Raw genomic sequence first — 19305 nt, 5'->3', positions numbered from 1 at the left:
ATTGAACGGTGCCATAGTTGGCATTGTTGTTGTTCTTGCCGTTGCTGTTGGATGGCATCGTGAAAGCTCAGGGAGGCTGCGAAAGAATTGATAAGCACAAAGGCAAGGTCAATCTGGAGATGTTGGTGTGAAATTTTCGCGAGTTGTCGAGAGCTTGATCAATGTTGGAGCAGCAACAAGGAGTGCTGTGTTGAAGTGGATGGATGCCTGATGACCGTGGCATAGAGACATCAATCTTTATAATCAAACGATGTCTGAAAGGCGGAATTAGAAACAGACTAAACAAGGCTACGAATGTCCACGTCTGCAGGGGACGAATGTTGCTGCCTGGATCCCTCACCGATGCAGGCTTGCATTGGCAGTGCCGTACTTCGCGTTCCTGGTATGGGAGCCATCCCACTAGCTGTTTAGACTCGCCGAGAGAGGATATCTGACGAGTGAGGATGCAAGGCCACAGGACCATGCGTGGTTGTCGTGACCGGGAGACGCTTTAACCGAAGTAGGAAAAGATGCGAAAAGAAGCGAATTCCGCATTCACGACGGAGTCAAAGGATGGTGATGCGGAATGACAGGGGTAGTCGATGCAATGCAGACCTCCGATAGGACGCTGTAGCGAAATCGAATTCCGCGGCTGCCTGAGTCAGAAACGTCCCATCTCCAGCTCCGCATCGCTTCAGCGGCGTTCAAACTCCGCACCATCGACTTGCATACGCAGGCCACGCGCTCATCTGACGGCATTGGCGCAATGCATCGAATTGCTCTTCCCACTTCCTACAACCATTGGTAGAGCCTGTATCGGCATCGGAATTGGCTTACGAGTCGGTGAGCCATCGTTGCTGCCTCAGCAGGCGCCTACGGTCCACGCAGATGGTGATGATCTCTTCTCTGCAGAGGATACGCTAAAACATCGCACGTTAACTGCGGCGCAATCAACAGTGTCTCAGAGCCGCCGAGCACCGAATAATCCCAGCTTAAAAGAGCTTAGCCCAACTCGAGATGGTCCGTTGTCCTACGTGCAAGTTTCATGCCTCTCACTCATTGCACACAGACGGGAAATATATTCCCAGCACGGTTGCATGCCGGCCACCGAGATCGGACTCTCAACACAAATTACCGACGCAATGGCAAATTGCAGTCTTGTGAGCCGTGTCGGAGAGGCAAGTTACGCTGCGATCATATGACGCCGACATGTGGACGCTGTGCTCGACGAAACAAAGCACAGCAATGTGTTTATCATCCAGCGCCCCTTACGAAGCGGACCGGCCTTCCTACACCATCAACCGAGAGTAATCCCAGAAGCCCTCCCAACCTTGTCCAGTCAGTCGAGTGGTCTGCACCTGCGCCCGTTGTCACTCCCTTGACTACGACACCTCAGGTAGATTACGTAGTAACCTCGCAACCTTCGTACGTGGTCAACTCACAGGCTGTGTTGCCAAGGACAACCCGAGCAACTAGTCTTCCAGCTCAACCTCGGGCAACACTCACCTATGAGCAACAGAGCATCGAGGAGCTCCGCCGGCCCCTTCCCGAGGCCCACGTGAGAGGTGACTCGCTGAACAAACTGCCAGCAGCGGGCTTTGTGCACCACACCGCCATTCTGGACGAATACGAATTGAGCATCGGGATCCAGCAACCGAATGCGGATGATCCCACTACCTCAACAGTCGTATCTCCGCTCTATATTGAGAGAGGTGCAGCCGTGCTCACACTTCTGAAAGATCCAACAATCTTTCAGCGTTACCTTGACAAATGGTTTTCCTTCGGCAGAGGTATCGTCCTAGTCGAACCAATGATCAAGATATTCACCTCCGGCGTATGGACAGCATGGGGGAAAACCCTGAAGGAGCAAAACCCAAAAGAACTTAGACGAATGTCAGAGCGAATCTGGCACAACACCTTAAAACCAGTATCACGGTTGCTCAATAGGCATACAAGTCCCCGTGAGTTTTGTGCTGCAGTTACGGGCGAGAACCTTCGATGGGAGATCGTCGGTATGTTAATGACGTTGGTCGCATTGCTCTGCCAGAGTCTGTCTGATGCTGACCCAATCTTCTGTTCGCACAACGCACCTCTCGAGGATCGAGCTGCCCTTATACTGAGAACGCACAATGCGTCGGAGATCTGCATTGGTTTCTGTGAAGACTTCGCGATTGTGAACGACCTCTACTTGTGGTTCTTATACGAGAATACCGCACTCTATTGCTCACTACGCAGCAGGGGGTCTTTCGAAAACTGGAAGAGATCTGGCATCCTCGCAACTGCTATGATATTCTTCAACCTCCACCAGGAGATCAAGGTCGATGATAATACTCCCTTCTTCATCTCGGAATTACGGAAACGACTCTTCATTTGTGCTTATGAAAATGATAAATACTCGGCAATATATAATGGACGGCCCCCGCGACTCACTAGAAGCTATTGCATGTTGCAATCTCCGCTTGACCTGACTGACGAGCAACTCATGTCAGAGGGTCCTCACCTCGAGATTGCGTTGCAAAGCCTGGATGACGAAGGCTGGAACTCAGGTGCACGAATTCAGCGAAGTACCTTTGCGCGTTTGTTCATGCCAAACTCACTTCTTGCCGAAGAGATACTGGAGGTTTCGTTAGGTCCACTACCGCACGAGGAGGTTATTCGGCGGGCTGCTGACATCGAACGACGAGCAATCGAACTTCAGGCAAGTTTACCAGAGTTCCTTCGCATCGATGACCAGCCTTTCCTTGAGCTGAAACGACAACCGATTGAGCTGCTCTACATGGCCTATATCCGTTTGGACAGTCTGAATCATCACTTTCTCTTGCAACGGACACTCATCAAGAAGATAGGTGCCGATAATTCCAAGTTGTTGGCTATCGCTCAGGAAATGTTCAGTTTCGTTGTGCTCCTCGTGAACAATATGCATATCCTCCGCGACTTCCAACTCGACATTATCCAGCTACTGACTATGGACGGCATTCCGTCGGCGTCCATCATCGCAATGGAGCTCCTCCACCAGGAACAAAACCCAACATCAGCCTCGGCGTTGGCCAATCCCCTTCCACGGTCAAACACCATCCAGGATCTTTCGGTCTTCGTCGCGTGCTTGGGCACTGTCAAGCCTTTTACGAACGGCAGCCAGAGTTGCAGTAGAGGGCGCAAGTTCCTGAAGAAGATTCTCGACACGATTTTGGATCCGGAACCCGTGCGGCCGTCGAGAGACGACTCAAGTGCTCAGGATCTGGGTGATCCGAGCCTTACGAGCCCGTTTCTCCAAACAGGCAATGACGGTGATTTCATGAGATGGCTCGATGCGATGGACTTTGAATGCGAGAGCTGGGTGAACCTCAATTGATGAGCTAAGAAACGCATCTGCAACCTAGTTTGGCTTCAGTGATGAGCTTATTCCTGAGCAACAGGCCGCCTCGCACGCCACCGAACTGCAGAGATACATGCGGCGAATGTGTACATGGAACCAATAATACCCTATACAGCATAGTGAGGAAAGCTTCTTCGGCACCGAGGTCGAGCTGCGACAATTACACATCGATCTGCATCGACCTGGAGTATTTGTGTCTACTCACGATCTTGGTCTGACCCACATTGTCTCTGCGGCAGCCCTGCAGACTTCGTTGATCGTGGTCGTGGCCGATACGACGACTTCTTTGGCTGCGACCATGGCTGGAGTGGGGTCGGTTCAGGCGGTCCCGGCTTCTTAGACCCTTCATTTACTCGAGAGCCTCAAAGATGACAAGATGCACGATACGGCGGGGACGAGTTAAGTCTCATTGTAGATTAGGCCTCGGAAGAGGTTGTTCTATCTCGCTACTACGGCCTAAGCGCTGGGTGCCAATTGGATTGTCGCCCTGCACAGCCTTGAACGTTAGCGATACCAGGGCAGGCGAGGCTGAAACCATATGTTCCCTACATGTAAAGATGCATAACAACAGAGTGCTGTGAAATCTCTTGTGTTGTTAATGAGGCCTACAATTCACAGACGATGCGACTTCCCCTAGACTCGCCTCCAGCCATAAGGTAATGGTCGCTGTGATGCAAATGATTTCTTTCGCACCTATCATATCGTTCACGAGGCTGCATATGGACCCATGTCCAAATGGACGCCACGCTGTTCAGCTGAGCGGCACACAGCCCCCACACTGCGTTTGGACCTGTCGCGTCTTATAACCGTCACACCGTAGCCTAGGAGGTAGCCCGACATCTTCGCTTCTTTCGCCCACACCCTTGTGAGAGTATCAAGATAACGAACGTGTGAAGACGTCCATCAAGAGCTGGAAGAATGAGGATCACCATAAAAACGCGTGAGTTGTCCTCATATACGAGAAATATGGTACCACTTGCACTAACAACTATTGATCGTAGTCACTGGCCGATCTGTAGGCATTGATACCGAATCATCTGACACAATTGGAAATGTAAAAGGCAAGGTCCAAGATGAACTCGGCATTTCGCCTGATCAGCAGAGACTCATCTACGTCGGAAAAGAGGTAGAAGATGGCCGAACCCTCTCCGACTACAACATTGAGGAAGGCGCCACACTCTCGCTCGTCCTCCGCCTAAGAAGCGTATATCGCGATGCATCAAATGTAGTGAATTCGGAAAGCCTGTTCCCTTCTGATGAAGAAGCTGAAGAGAGGGTTAAGAAATGGCGCGAAATGGCCGCGCGAGGGCATTACGACGCGGATACGCATATTGTAGATCCCCAAGCGCATCATACACTAGTTGATTCTCTTGAGCGTAAAACGGTACTCAATTCGGAATACTATCGCTCTGGTGGGACTTATCGAACGTGGAATCCTCGGAGCGTCGAAGAACTGCAACATGTGGCATACAAGGCCGAGACCTCGTCACGGGTCTATCAGATATACTCGGAGATTATTGCAGAGAATGATTTCATGGCCCGTCCATGTGTCCCGGCACTTTGCGATATATATGGGACTCTGTTGGGTGTCATACAAAGCTTCGAGGACCTAAATGCCAGGCAATTCTGCTCGGAATTCTTCAGCATCTTGTTTGAACGTGCGGATGGAACAGTGGCAGAGCTGGTCCAAGTCAATATAGAGCCTTTAAACAGGTTCAAAGAAGCCATGGAAGTTGCGATCGACATTGCATACGCCCTGGAACCCGTTGACCCTGTCGAGGCTGCCGAAGGGGTTTCACAATGCTTGCATCCTGCTATTGAGAGCATTATTGCGATCTTTGATTGCTCCCAATTGATACATGTCATCAGTGACAATAACCAGCTTCTGGACCTGTGCCGGATGATGGTATACATGCTCGATCTTGGCTTGGTCTGCTACGCCGGATCACATGCGTCGAGGTTTGATGTCATTCACCTTGAACAAGACACGGATTTCATAAGTGTTGCTCAGGATAGCGGACTTTCTTTCACGTGTAGCAGACGGTCTTTAGCTTGCCTTGGAGGCTTCCTGGATTCAAAGTCCGTCTGGGTGATCAGGCTTGCGGGGCTTGCGGGGGAATTTTTCAATGTAGCACCAAGCGATACGAAAGCGAAGTTATCCATCCTCACACAAATTGGCACGCTTGCGGACGTCTGGGGCCCAATATGGGCCGAGGGCATCGCGAACGAGAAGGAGATAGTCACCAAGTATCACGTTTCGAAAGGATGCATACGACGCGTCCGTAGTGGCACATCGAGCGACATCCCAGGAGCTGTTCAATGCCATTGGTACAGCTGGCCTCAGGATTATATGCGACGGTTCTCTTCACTAATATCCAGGAGCGAACCTCTCAGAATGAACTTCACCGACAAGCTACTCATAGGGACGGATCTGCGCGAAAATCCAAGCTGCACATACACACTCTCAGAGTTCGAGATGAACTTTGGAGATGTAATGAGGACTCTGGGACCAGGCCCATCTTCGTGGATGCTGGATGGCGCTACTGTGGCGGTGCAATTCACAGCACCCAAAGTCGTCGCCTTCCAGATCCAAGGAAATGTCAAGAAAATCCCAGAAACGACGGTGAAGCAATTTGCGCTAGACAAATGGAGGTTTCAACCCGAAAGAGCCAACCCAGGGATATTGAACAGTTTCTTTGGTGTAGAGGTTAGCCATTGCACTGGTAACGCAAGGCGTGTGCCGCTAAAAGCCATCCTTCTAATGGACTCAGTTCAAGATCTCTTAGAGCGACAAATTCCCGGGTGGAAAAACTCGCGTTGGGGTGGGGACTTCTCAAAAGCGCTGCAAACGCAGTCAAATGAAGCGGTCTACACTTTCTGGAACACTCACGCTGCGCACAGAGCCCAAGCTGGGCAATTGGTGCGAAGTGTATTAGATGTGCTTGATAGCACGGGCAAGACTGAGTCGGGTCTACGTGCGGCATTCCTCCATCAGAACAGCGAAATTGGTGTGGATATCGCTAGCAGGGGCAACGAGTGGTCACATTTGCTCAAAGACTCCTACCTGACTGCAACATATGCGGTCATCAACAATGTCTGCCTAGAATACCGACGTCCAGACCACACGACTTGCATTTGCAACGATGAAACCCGATACACCATTCTACAAACCCAGTTCGGGCTCCGTCGGGGTGAAGAGCTTAGAGATCGGGTCAAAGTCGAGCCAAATGCCCAAACTTACAAACGCGTCGACAGTGAGCAAGTTTCCTCAGGTGACCCATACTTCCTAACCCCAGAAATTTCTCTTAAACGTACACTGCTCGGCAATTACAGACTAGCAATCGCCAAGGAGCTCTCCGACCAACCTGAATGTCCCGCCGGTAACCTTGTCAAGGTCGCAGTTCGAGCATCGGGGAAATCCTATGGCGGCATGGAGACCCCGCGGGATAGGACATTGATGAGAAGTCTAGTTGGGCAGCAAAACCAACAGCAGCATCAAGAACCACAACAGGCAGATCCACATGTCGCAGATATGACGATGGCAGACCCGGAAACGTTGACGCAATTGGAGATTGAGACAATTATGAGGGGAGATATTGAGCAAAAGTTGAGAGAGGAGGAGTTGATGTGTGGGATTACGCGAGGGATTTGAAGTTCTTTCCACGTCTTCGGTACTGTTGTATCGTTTTGTCATTCAGCTCATCCCTCGTCCGCATCATCATCTGTCTTCCTAAATGCCAAGGTCGTGAGATTTCCTGCAGAGAGGTCATGAATCGCACGAAACAATCGATTCACGAGAGGCGCGACAGAAGCTTTTACTCATGGTTCAACCGATACGTCTGCACGTCTACCGTACTGAGCCATATCATTTATGTTCACAACTCTGAACAACTGCACATCACCCAACACTTGCCGTCAATTTACCATCATCCTCATCTTCATGTTCATCATACCGCCAATCACCTTAGACACTTCCACGTCCTGTTCTTCTTCTTTGCAGGACACGTCCGTCCCACTCAAAGCCCATCCGCCTCAACCTCCAGCGTCCAAAACCAGAGGGAAGCTTTAGTCTCCTCCCTCTCCTCTACAAAAGCCCATCCTCGCTTCTCTCCATATGCTTAGCTACTGTCCTCCATCTCACTCAACAACAAGATCACAAGCGCAGTGTTTCCAAGCTCACTGCACGCCACGGCGATTGAAGTGCTGCTGGGCAGAGTCGCTGCTTCCGCCGTCGAGTGATTATTCAGGAAGAAGCCCTCCCCTCTTTGAGAGCACATTTGAATATCGGCAGCTAAGTAGTGGACAAGTAACGTGAAATCCATTTGGTCAGCATTAACACTACTCGTCATTCACATACAACATTGGTGAAGCGACTGTTCCGCAGATGCTCACAAGATGTGTTGAGTCATTATACATTCGATTCTCATATCATCTTCTCACTACTCATACCTGAGCCTAGCATCTTACCCCATCGCTCCCTCACCTGGTGATCATTAGCTGACCGGGAAGGCAAAAGGACACTTCGTTCCCACCTTCCTCACCACTTCCATCGACCTCCACTACCTCTAGAAAATCATATCGCAAGGAAGATCATATCAAACTTTTCGACATCTGAAAGTATGCCCAATAATCCTACAGGGACGAATTGCCATTCGTCGGTGCTTTGAAGAAGAAAGAAAGCAATCCGCAATCGCTCGCGGAAAGCAGACCGAAGTCCGGGTATCATATCACCTTCGTACTGTTATCACATCTGCCGCCACTGCAGAAGACCGAGGTCTCTGCCAAGAATCATTCAGGACCGCTTGCGTCTGGCTCTTTCGCCGCCGGCCACATCCAAGCAACGGAGAGCTCCTCTGGGTATTCGTCGAGCGTCTGCTCTACGCACTACCAGGCGGCCCCCCCATATTCAGCAAAATGTCCAGCATATCCATGCCGCCAACGTCCGGCCCCATAGCTGTCTGGCTGATATCCGCGCCCCACTGATCCAGGAGTGGATCCAGCGGCAACGCGAGCCAATCCTCATTTTGGAAACCCCCGTTCGCGTTGCCATTAGCACCGCTCCAGTTCTGCGCCTGCCAGCCAGGATTCCCATTACTATTGCCGTCGACTTTGCCGATGAAGCCGTTCGCGGGGAATCCGGGCGGCGGCATAATAGAGATCTGGTTGGACGTCGGGTCGTACGACTCCAGTGAGATGCCGGCAAGCGAGTTGTACTCCGGGATCGGCGTGGCGCGACCGGAGGCAGTGATGCCTCGATTGCCTGGAGATCCGGGCCGCGAGAAGCCGGTGAAGTTGCCGAAGGTGAAGTTTGGGTTGGCGTTGGCTGCACCGTTAAGGTTCTGCGGGAGGTATGTTGCAGGTGGTGGGCCCATGGGCGTCTCACCGCGGCTGCGGGGTGGTGGTGTGACACCGCGGGAGTTGCCTGTCGAACCGTTCGCCGCGAGGCGGACGAAGCGCCCACGAATCCTATGGGTGAGCGTGTCGACAAGGTCGGCGAAGCGGTTCCCGACGTGCACGTCGTCTACAATTGAGGTGCGTAGGGCGTAGACGGCCTGGTCGAGGAGACCGAGGGTCTTGGCTACGTCCTTCTCCGTTGCACCGAGGGCGAAGGTTTTGAGCAATATTATTGCTACTGAGACAATGCGGAAGAAGGTGCGGACGGGCGCATGGCGGAGATAGCCCTCTGGGTACAATCCGTTGACTACTATACTCAAAACATTGCGACTTGCACTGACGACTTCATCAATGTGGTGCCTATCGTTTCCGTACCACCGAGTCAAGGTGCTGAAGGGGATGGCGCTGCCTTCATCGTTCGTAGATGAACCCATTCCGTTGGGTTGGGCATGCGTCTGCTGCGGCGTATTGTGTGTGCAGCGCTCTACGACGGCCTGGAGGGCTAATGAATTCACATAAACACGTGTATATTCGTACTCGATCGCCAGGACATGGCGAAGTTGCGGTGGCACTTTCATAAGTCAGAAAAGGCATCAAAAACCTACGATGGAAAACGAACCTTGTGGTGCAGCCTCGAACCCGCGCTTCCAGTCTATGAGCGGGGTTTGGAAATTCTGAAGCAGTTCCTCGTATTTGCCGGATTTCAGCAGATCCCGTGTCCTGCGTCGGTTCGGAAAGAGTTTGAGGTTGCCTATCTCCATGATCTTGGCAATACGGTCCCAGAAGTCAAGGACGAGATCCTGTACGGCATGGCGCTCCTGGGTAGCAACCGATTCGAGGGGGAGTCGCTGACCATCTGGCCTCATGCCGTGATGCGGCGGAGGCGCCTTTATTCGAGCCACACGCTCTTGATACAGCTCGAGCGGTGTTTTCTGCATCACGGAGTCGCTGTCGCGCTTGACCTGAGGGAGCATCGATGTTAGTCCCAGTCTACCGCTAGTCTGTGTCACGTAGATGATGAGTAGGTCCTTGAGATGGTTCTTGCGCCTGAAGTAGGCTTTTACTGTCGCGTGGGAGAGGTGCTGATTAGCCTCTTCGAACTCGATCTCGCTTGTCTCGTCGAAGACACCTATCTCGAAAGCTAGTGACACGGCGTTGCCTAACAGCATCCAGCACATCCGGTCACTTCGCCAGCAGGGCTCCAGCCAGCTGTCGATGCGCTGACCGCTCTCTCCTTTGAGATGCTCCGCTGCCGTTGCGTTTGCGGGAATATCCGCTTCGAAAGAGTCATCGGGAAGGACCAACTCATCATCGTCGTCACCTGGTGGGAAATGAAGGGCACGTGGGTGCCACTCGGTGAGAAGCATGAGGCTTTCTACTGTGCCTAGCGTCCGCAGTCCCTTGCGCGACAAAGGATTCACGTCCGAGCCTGGTTGTTGACCTGCGCCACAAAATCCGCCGCCGAACTGCTCTTGGCCAAAGATCATGCGGTCGATCATGCCCTGCAGGTACTTCCATAGTTTCTCATGGATCAGATACGCGCGCGATATCGCGCCTGGACCCTGCGGAAAGTCTGTCGTACGGAAACGGGTCGCAATGGTCAACAAGGTTATTACAAGCATGGGCTCCTCCTTGAGCAGCTTCGCATGCAATGCGTGATCGCGATAGTCTGGCACAACAATGGGCGTCAAGGGTGAGAGATATGTGTAGAAGTAGTCAATGTACCTCACCGCCTCTTTCGCAGTCATCCAGCCGGCACGCACAAAGCGAAATTTTGTCCACGCCTTGATGGCCTCAGCGAAAGCCGCCTCGTTGGGCGGCTCGGGCAGGGACGTGTATTGCTGCGAGATGGCGGGGTCGACGGCGGGCTCTGCTGCAGTGGCCCGTGAGTGATTCCGCGCGTGAGACTGCGCTTGCGGGCTGGCGAAGTTGGCCTGTGAGCCGGGCGTGCTGGCAGGACCTAGCATCGAGGGTCGCTGGAGGCTCGACGCACTGCCGGTGCGGTGATGTTCTATATCACCGTTGCGACCGGCGGCTTCGAACAGCAGATTGAGGGCATCGTGGCCGCTGTATATCTCGCCCGTTTGCATGACAGCCATGGACTTGTCGTTGAGCTTCTGGTCCTCGTCGTCATTGTGCGGCGCATGCGACGTGGTCGGTCGGCGCAGAGGCTCGTACCGTCCCACGGAGCCGCCGGGCGTCAGCGGCTGGGAGACGTACTGTGAGGCGCTGCTGCTGCTGCCAGTTGGAGCGGTGAGAGGTGCGGGGATCTGGACATCGTCCTCTGTGCGGGCGCGCTTCCTGCCGTTGCGGAGCTCGTAGTCGTCGTCGTCTTCCAGCTCGCCGCCGTCCGTCTTCCTCTTGCGGCGGGTGGCGGAGAAGAAGCATTCCTTGCTCTCGCGGCGGCAACGCACACAGGGTGGGTCGTGGGGATTGTCGACGGGCCCCAGGTCGCACCGCACCTTGCGGCGGCGGCAAGGGATGCAGGCCTGGTAGGTACGGGTGTGCGAGGGCGGTTGCGAAGTTCGGCCCGGCGGCGAGGCGTTGGTAACGTCCCCGGACATGCTTGGGTGGTGAGTGGGTATGGTATGGTATGTGTCGGCTTGCGACGGCTCCCAAGCGCTGTAGTGCGGCCTTGCAAGACGTCTCCGGTACAACAAAGGTCGAGCGTGCGCGCTGACTCGTTCAGTGGGGGCGTCGCATGGACAGAGCGTGGCCTCGAACCGGGGGAGAGGACTGCTGGAATGCCTCCTGAGCGAGCCGCTGTCGAGTCTTGCTATCTTTTTGCTGGAGTCGTTGCGCAGGCCGAGGGAGATCACGAGAACTGCGGGGACACGGCTGGTACCTAAGGCGCGCTAGTTCCGAGGCCTATCTGCTATCTACACCGACTACGCCGACGTGAGCCTCCGTCTGGCCTTCGCTGAGCACTGTACCCAGAGGCCATCGAGGCCATGTGACCGTCTCGTGCGCTGTGTGATTCGTCGCGATGGTCATGAGCCACTTTGTCGAGGTCTGTGCGACGTCACGTCGGCGGCGCACGAACACTGGTTCGCAGGAGGCTAGCTTTGTCTATTCGTAGTGGGCATGCAATGGCCAATTCATCGTGTATAACAGTATGAACAGCACATGCTAAGTCATCGGGGCTGAGGAGAAAACTAGACATGCGAGGAACTGGCCGATGCTCCTCACGTGCATAAGCTGAGACCTGGAGCAGATTGCTTCGGCTTCTAAACCTTTGCATAGCGGTTCGAAACGCCCACAGTCTCCTGACCTAGAACATCTCTGAACACAACGTTCGATTTGCACGCCGCATGTAGCTGTTCGTATGTACCTTCGTATCCACCACGCTACGACCTTGACCCCGCACCCCCGCGAATCCCGTACATCCCAAGCTCTTTTCCATTTAGAACTTACCCTCAACTCACTATCAGTTGCCACGCCTTGTCACGCTCCGCCATCTTCCATCTTCCATCTTCCCAATACACATTGGCTGCACGGTCACGTCAACACTAATGGCTTCAAATCAAGAAGTGAACAATGCAAGATTTGACCAAGAGGCCGCCCAGTGGGACTCGAACAAGAAGCATGCCGAAGGCGTCAACAAGGCATTTGATGCTATCAAGCGCTATGTGCCCGCCTTCTCCGACGGAACCTCAAAAAGTCTTTCACCTCATCCACCCCTTTTTGATTCGACATGAATTGACCCTCTACATAGATCTCGACGTCTTGGAAATCGGCTGCGGCACCGGCCTCCTCTCTTTCCAGCTCTCTTCCTACGTCCGTTCTATAGTTGGTGTAGATACTTCCGACGGCATGATCGACGCCTTCAACGCGAAGACCGCCTCGCTACCGGACCCCGCCAACGCGAATCTCGCCGCCGTGAACGTCCTCGTGCAGAGTGCGGATGATGTCCATCTGCAAGCCGCAGCCGCCGCACTAGCACAACGCCGGGGCGAGTCCGGAAAAGATGTGCCGTATCGCTTTGACCTAGTCGTTTCGCACCTAACACTGCACCATATTCCTTCGCTCGGGGAGCTGCTGGCTACCCTGAAGGATTGCCTAAGACCTGGTGGTATGCTTGCGTTGACAGATTACGAGGATTCTGGCCCCGAGGCAATTGAATTTCATGCTGAGAGTAAGAGGCCTGGTGTAGAGAGGCATGGGATAAAGAAGAGTGAGATTGAGGATATCATTGATGGGGTTGGTTTTAATGAGGTTGTTGTTGAGCGAGCGTTTGAGCTGAGGAAGGAGGTGGAGGCCAAGGACGGTGGGTCGAAGCGGGAGATGGATTTCCCATTTCTGATATGCTTGGGGAAGAAGTGAGAGGGGTAGATTTAAAGGTCTTTCATGAGGTCGTCGACGGCTTTTGCGGCGAATCGTTTCCGCTCTGCTTCGGACATACCCTCACTTTGATCTGACAAAAGTTAGCCGTCGGCATATATACGAGTTCGAAAATGTACATACCCTTGATAGCGACCATCTTGCGCATCAAACCTTCAAGCTCTTCTACTTGAGCCTCCTCATCCTCGTCAATACCGTGCACAGCGTTCTTCAAGCCAAAGAACTCCATGCCCATCTCTCTTTCTTCCGCATCAAGTCCCTCGCCGAATGCATCCTCGTCGAAACCGAAGTCGCCGTCAGCATCAACACCATCCCACTCTTGAGCCTTGAGCGCATCCTCCACCCTCCTGATGCCCTTCTCTTCGCCAAATTGGTTCTTGCCCTTGGCCTCGCTATCCACAAACTCGAAGCCGTGCTCCATGCACAAGTCGTCCCAATCTTCAGCACTTTTGTCCAGATAGGGTGTTATGCTCTGGGGCATGGCGACCGCTAGGCGCACATGGTCGTCGCTGTAGCCGCACGCCGTCTCGATGACTTTGGCGATCGCTTGCATGGTATCCTTTATCGTGTCCACGTCCATTCCTGTTATCGGCTTCTTGAAGCAGTAGATCCAAGCACCGATCGCAGTGACGACTTCTTTTGCTTCAGGCTTTGTGAACTCGGTGCGCCATTCAGAGACTTCTGGGATTTCGTCGATCCATATTGGCAGCTTTGCAGTGTAGTATTTCGTCTCGACGTTCCACTCGTGGGAGAGGCCGGCGGTGGTGTTGGTGATGAGCTCTGGGGCAGACCCTGTGAGATCTAAGAGGGCAGCATATTAGCTTCTAGATTTCTTTGCATCAGACAAGAATCTCACCTTTGATTAACGAGAGCACGCCTGAATCTGGGCCACCGACAGCGAGGATGCGCCGGGGGTTGTTGATTTCCATGGCGGGGTGCTGGTTGACAAATGATGGTTGCGGAGTTTCGGAGGTGTTCGCGTGGGGCTAGATAACCGCGAGCACCCCACGTTCGCGCGTGAAGATGAAAGTTGGCTAGAGGCTTCCAACACATGAAAGCTTCCGGGGAAGATTACTCGATCTTATAACCCAGGACGCTTTGATCTATGACACTTCTCCAAAAGTGTGACCTGGTGATGAGTATGCGTGACGTTCACACTGACGTAGAAGCCTACGTTAGTCAGGCTTTTAGCAAGTGCTGTACTCGCGAGAATGGAAATGAAGACGGACTAACACGAGTACGCTGTTTGAATAAGAAACCCCACGTCGAGAAGAAACCCACTCTGATCTCAGTCACGAATTCGGTGCACTGCGTTGCGTTGTGGCTGAAAATTTCTGAATTTTGATCTCAGTCTGAAAGCTCATAAATCTGAGGGCTACTATCCTGGTATCTCGTACCTTTTCGCGCCGAACCAATCCAAATTCCTTTAATATTTCTCCTGGGCCCGCTCGTCCCTCGCAACCGTGCACTGGCTGCCCCCGGACGTGACCATGCTCATGGGTCATTTTCTGTTTGTGGTATATCCTCTCTCTTCTTCATCCGCTCATCGACCGCCCCTTGCTCCCCTGGCCCTGTTGACTGTAGCACGACCACGTGCAAGGCCTACACCTCTTCCTCGGGTACCTCGGGACCGGAACATGGGCGCATTCCTACAGATATCAGTACGTCGTCTCTTTGGTGGTGGCAAGAGATGCGAACCTCAACATATCGGGAACGATGAAGTAGCGAACGTGAGAGCCGCGGATGTAGACTTGTTCGAGATGCGACACGCGACCGTCCCGTGCGGTGACGGTGATGTCCTTGAGCTGGACATTCATGTTATCCTCCGCTACAGCACGTTAGCCAGATTCTTAGACTGGGAGCTGAAGCGTATATACCTTCTATCAATTTGCCACGGTAAACCTCGCCAGACGTGATCTCGAGGGTAACGATATGACCCTAGCATGGTGAGCTTGTGATGCGCCAGAGATTGTGGGGGTACGAAGAACGTACAGCCGCCTCATTGAGGAGCTTGATCGGTATGCCAATCGTACTCGTCATCGTGTCGAAGTAGAATTAGGTCGGATTGCGGGGTAGGCGGTCGGTCCGTATTGCGCGCTTCGCGTCGTTGTCGCAAGTCGTCGATATGAATTTGGAGGCCTTCTGGGGCGCGTGAAGCTTGGACCTCTGGCTTAGTCATCACCACCTCACTCTCTATGATCATGCGCAGCCTATCATATCTTATCAAGCGTTTGTCCCATCTCCCCGATGAATATCTCCGGCACGCTCAACGTCTTCAGATTATTAAGGGAGCCAACTCTGTGCCTCCCACAACATACTGTCTCTACATTCAATCACCTTCCCGTCCCCCTATCGAAAGCCTTCCCCAAGAGAGATGGCGAGAAAGAGGTAGAGATAAAGGCGGTGGTCCTTGACAAGGACAATTGTTTCGCAATCCCACATACCAATGAAATACATAAACCTTATCACGTAAGTCTTTGTTTTATCTCTTTCCCCTCACTTAATACCTTCCTTCGATCGAAAACATGGTTCAGCGGGAAAGGCAACAATGTCGAGGACGAATTCAAAAGTCGCAGACAAACCACCAAAGAACATCATCAACTAGGCCTTTCTTTGAATATTTCAGCTCAATGCTCCGCTCATTTCCTGCTTTCCCTCTAGTTGCCTAGTGTTGACCCATACAGGACAAATTCCAAGAGCTTCGCCGCGCCTACCCCGGTTCGAAATTGCTCATAGTTTCCAACACAGCCGGCACCGATTCAGACAAGAATCAAGCCGAAGCAGTCATCCTAGAGAAGAACACCGGTGTCAAGGTACTCCGGCATTCAACCAAGAAGCCCGGCTGCAAAGATGAAGTCTTGTCGTATTTCAAGCAGCATCCGGACTCCGAAGTGACATCACCTGCTCAAATCGCCATTGTGGGTGATCGCTTGTTCACAGACGTCATGATGGCAAATTTGATGGGGGGCTATGGGTTCTGGGTAAGAGATGGGGTCATTGAACGGAAGAGCTTTGTAAGTTTGCTGAAAGGTACGAAGGATATGGTACGCAAAGAGCTAACTTCGTGTAGTTCGCGAGGGTTGAAGACAGGTTGGCGACGTTCCTGCTCAGGAGAGGGTACTGCGCTCCGGATACCAAGAGCCACTTTGAGTGAACGAACTCACAACCAGCCTTCTTGTATCATTACCACTGTATAACAGCCATCCTGTTCCATCGGGCTTGTCATGTCTCGGCGTCTCCGGCACTTTCAGCCCCCTTTGCCGTTTCTGCAACGGGTCCTAGGGAGGTGCATGTGTGCAAAACTGCGCCTTCTACGATTCATTCACCTTCACCTCTATCCTTGCAGCAATGATCAGACCTAGCTCGCATCCTCACATAGGCATCATAGAAACCTGGAGCGGCACTTCTTGTCTACGTCACGCCTAACCAGTCACAGTCAGGACAGTATAAAGGCTAGTCTCACCGGATCAGCACTATCGCCACTGATTTGGCCAGAGCGCTGGCAACCATGTTACTCCTCTATTCTCTAGCTTGCGTGATGGGGCAATGAATATGTTAAGTTGTTTCACCGTCGTTATGCGAGGCTGCACTGCAGCGCAAGGGTGCAGATCGGCCCCTATCATACTTCCAGTTCCAGCTTCTTGACATGCATCTTGAGGGCAATGCATACAGGACGGTAGCTCAAGGCGCCGACTCTCCGACTGCTCACCTCATGCACTTGCGACGAGGGCTGCTCACAGGCTATCTTCATCGTCGGTGTGCCATCGCTGTGCTTTGACCGAGTTGGGCTCCGGTATCCTACCAATCACATCTCTTCCCAGGACTTCAAGAGCACTTGGTGCGGTGAGATTTTCAGGTTGCCATCTACGAGGCTGCAGCTCAGGGCAGGGCTCAGATACTCATACCACCATCAGTACGAAATCAGGCATGCTCGTCCAAATCGGTCGCAATGTTACTGCCATTTCCGGTCCTTCGCTAAGAATTGGGGCGGGAAGTGCGGTAAACTCTCTCAGCTTGCACACGTGGCTTACGCAAGGCTGCAACTCAGTGCAGGCTAATGTATGTATGCTTACGCTATCGGAAGATCCTTGTCCAGTATGCAGGTAAACGCACGGCTACCGGTCGTTGCACTGTATGCATGCGCCGCGCCGCTCTCAATTGCATGGCACAGCGTACTCCAACCTAACCCTAATATTGAAGCATGCGTACTCCAGAAGTTGGGATCGCATGCTGCAGGAGAATTCACAAACGGATTAGCCGAAGAGTAGCCTTGATCGTGACGCCGGAACAAGCATGTGTGAGCACTGCCTTGAGAGACGTAATGACTCCATACGAAAGCTGAGCTTGTGGTGAATTTGGAACTCTCGAGCCTCTGTCAGCTGCTTCACATTCAACGGTTGACATGGGGTGAGTTAACTAACCATCACAAGAAACTTTTGTCCACTGTTTGACGGAGACCAACTCGAATATGAACTAGTATGAATACATGTTTACACTACCAGCATCCCATAATAGTAATACAAACAAACTCCATACCGTCCATGCGGAAATCACATTACCACACACACATCATCGTCATCCTCGTCTTTTGCCTTCTGTTTCTTGGGCCTCTTGGCTTGCTTGCCCTTCGCCTCTTCCATCTGATACTCACTCTCTCTGCCCCCGTACAACCACGAGCAGCAACCATAAGAATCATCCCTGTCGTCTTCTGCCTCATGGCCAATCATCATCGCGGGGTGCGAAGCACTCGTTACCTGTTGACCGTAGTCGTGACTGTACGCTGTCGCAACGACATCATTCTGCGCAAGCGGAAGGTACGTGTACGACCCTCGAGTGGAGGTAGGCTTAACCAAAGTGTTCAAGGTGAATTCCGGATCGCCGGACTGATGGTGTTGCGGCTCATATCTCATATCCACGCGCGAGTAAGAGTACTCGTTCGACGCATATGGTGTTTGGTGGGAAGGAGGTGATACAAAGGGGACGTGGTGTGAAGGCGGCGATGGTTGTTGTATTATTATGACCTGGGGCTGAGTTGTATTGAATTGAGACCGCTTCGATTGGAGTTCCTGTGGAGGACTTACTGGCCCAGGGTCCGGTTGGGTCGCATGTGTTGGGGTAACCATAGTGGGCACTGGTCGACGAGAGGTTTTCGACTTGTGCTCCTTGATGTTACGCTCCTGGTAACGTTCTGAACCTTCGATAGAGGTCTTGGACGTGTGCTCTTTGGTCTTTTGCTCTTGGGCGCGATCAATGGGTTCGACTGAAGTACAATGATCGCGTTTACGCATTTTGCGCTGTGGAGCACCCTGCGAAGCGCTTGTCTCGGCCATACCCAAGCAATTGACTTCCAGCGGCAGCGGAATTGGTGATGTTCGAACTGAATCGGTAAGACCCTTAGGGACCATCTGGTGGTTTGATGGCACGACCGACCGGGAACTAGGAAGGGAAGCACGATTTGCCGTGTGCGGTGCGTCTTGCGATTTTGAATAATCCTGATTATCGAGAGATTTAGCGAGAGTAGCCGCGTTATGGAGCGACCTCGCCTGTGCATTCTGGAACAGCTTCGTTTTCTCGGCTTGTCTCTTCACTTTAGCTTCTTTCTTTGCCGCTTTTGCTTCTTTCTTCGCCTGCCTCTCCGCTTTCTCTTCTGGGGTCCTCTTCTTCTTTTCCTTCCCTTCTTTGACGGTCGCTATAGTAGTGATGATGGATTGGCTGTGTTGCCCACCACTGGCGTTACTTGGTGGAACACCGGCATCACTGGCCACTCCTCTTCTTGTCTGAGTCCCCAGAGGGTCGTGAGTGCTGTGTTGGCTCAGAGTTGTGTGGGAGGCATCTTGCGTGTATCCTAAAACTTCATTGCTGATCTGAGTCGCGGTGACAGGCTCTAGCCTAGGCACAGTAGGAGGTGCTGATAAGGGTGGTGATAGCACTGGCGAGCTTGCACTCTGTTGCAAAGGGCGTGAGTATGCCCCAAAACCCTCCTCAGTATCTCTGGCCGTGACTCGCTGTTCGGCGGGCGCAGCTATTGCCAGGTTGGTCGTGCTTTGATTTTTCAATTGTTGAAGATTTTGTACTACATTTGGAAGTTTGATTGGTTGGGTTGCGCTCGTAGATCCTCTCGAAAATGGCGGCGTCGGGTTTGAGGGAGCAGTAAAGGTCGCCTCATATGAACTCGATGAGGAAGGCAGGTTCATAGCAGACGGAGGTGGCGACAT

At 52.7% G+C, this 19305-nt stretch overlaps 7 protein-coding genes across 7 annotated transcripts; 3 read left to right on the top strand and 4 right to left on the bottom strand.

The window, feature by feature from the left end:
* Positions 1 to 1177: 1177 nt before the first annotated feature.
* N0V89_007166 (uncharacterized protein) lies at positions 1178 to 3331 on the top strand (the record flags this gene model as incomplete). The annotated part of the gene is made up of 1 exon (XM_056215931.1): positions 1178 to 3331. The coding sequence occupies one exon, from the start codon at positions 1178 to 1180 to the stop codon at positions 3329 to 3331; it is 2154 nt and encodes a 717-aa protein (XP_056070178.1).
* Positions 3332 to 8232: 4901 nt separating this feature from the next.
* ARO80 (zinc finger transcriptional activator) lies at positions 8233 to 11313 on the bottom strand (the record flags this gene model as incomplete). Its single annotated transcript, XM_056215930.1, has 2 exons — positions 8233 to 9320; positions 9369 to 11313. 2 exons carry the CDS (start codon positions 11311 to 11313, stop codon positions 8233 to 8235), a joined length of 3033 nt encoding a protein of 1010 aa, XP_056070177.1.
* Positions 11314 to 12261: 948 nt separating this feature from the next.
* Positions 12262 to 13072, top strand: N0V89_007164 (uncharacterized protein; the record flags this gene model as incomplete). Its single annotated transcript, XM_056215929.1, has 2 exons — positions 12262 to 12409; positions 12465 to 13072. 2 exons carry the CDS (start codon positions 12262 to 12264, stop codon positions 13070 to 13072), a joined length of 756 nt encoding a protein of 251 aa, XP_056070176.1.
* Positions 13073 to 13083: 11 nt separating this feature from the next.
* Positions 13084 to 14019, bottom strand: N0V89_007163 (uncharacterized protein; the record flags this gene model as incomplete). Its single annotated transcript, XM_056215928.1, has 3 exons — positions 13084 to 13163; positions 13214 to 13891; positions 13947 to 14019. 3 exons carry the CDS (start codon positions 14017 to 14019, stop codon positions 13084 to 13086), a joined length of 831 nt encoding a protein of 276 aa, XP_056070175.1.
* A 614-nt stretch (positions 14020 to 14633) lies between these two features.
* On the bottom strand, positions 14634 to 15130 carry SMD3 (small nuclear ribonucleoprotein Sm D3; the record flags this gene model as incomplete). The annotated part of the gene is made up of 4 exons (XM_056215927.1): positions 14634 to 14739; positions 14789 to 14918; positions 14968 to 15028; positions 15083 to 15130. 4 exons carry the CDS (start codon positions 15128 to 15130, stop codon positions 14634 to 14636), a joined length of 345 nt encoding a protein of 114 aa, XP_056070174.1.
* Positions 15131 to 15337: 207 nt separating this feature from the next.
* Positions 15338 to 16244, top strand: N0V89_007161 (uncharacterized protein; the record flags this gene model as incomplete). Its single annotated transcript, XM_056215926.1, has 3 exons — positions 15338 to 15559; positions 15775 to 16104; positions 16161 to 16244. The coding sequence occupies 3 exons, from the start codon at positions 15338 to 15340 to the stop codon at positions 16242 to 16244; spliced, it is 636 nt and encodes a 211-aa protein (XP_056070173.1).
* Positions 16245 to 17640: 1396 nt separating this feature from the next.
* On the bottom strand, positions 17641 to 19305 carry N0V89_007160 (uncharacterized protein; the record flags this gene model as incomplete). Its single annotated transcript, XM_056215925.1, has 1 exon — positions 17641 to 19305. One exon carries the CDS (start codon positions 19303 to 19305, stop codon positions 17641 to 17643), a length of 1665 nt encoding a protein of 554 aa, XP_056070172.1.

This window comes from Didymosphaeria variabile (assembly GCF_027946475.1).
Source record: "Didymosphaeria variabile strain IMI 356815 chromosome Unknown scaffold_5, whole genome shotgun sequence".
Taxonomy (NCBI): domain Eukaryota; kingdom Fungi; phylum Ascomycota; class Dothideomycetes; order Pleosporales; family Didymosphaeriaceae; genus Didymosphaeria; species Didymosphaeria variabile.
Note: the sequence above shows the minus strand (reverse complement) of the source record. Positions and strands in the feature narration are given on the sequence as shown.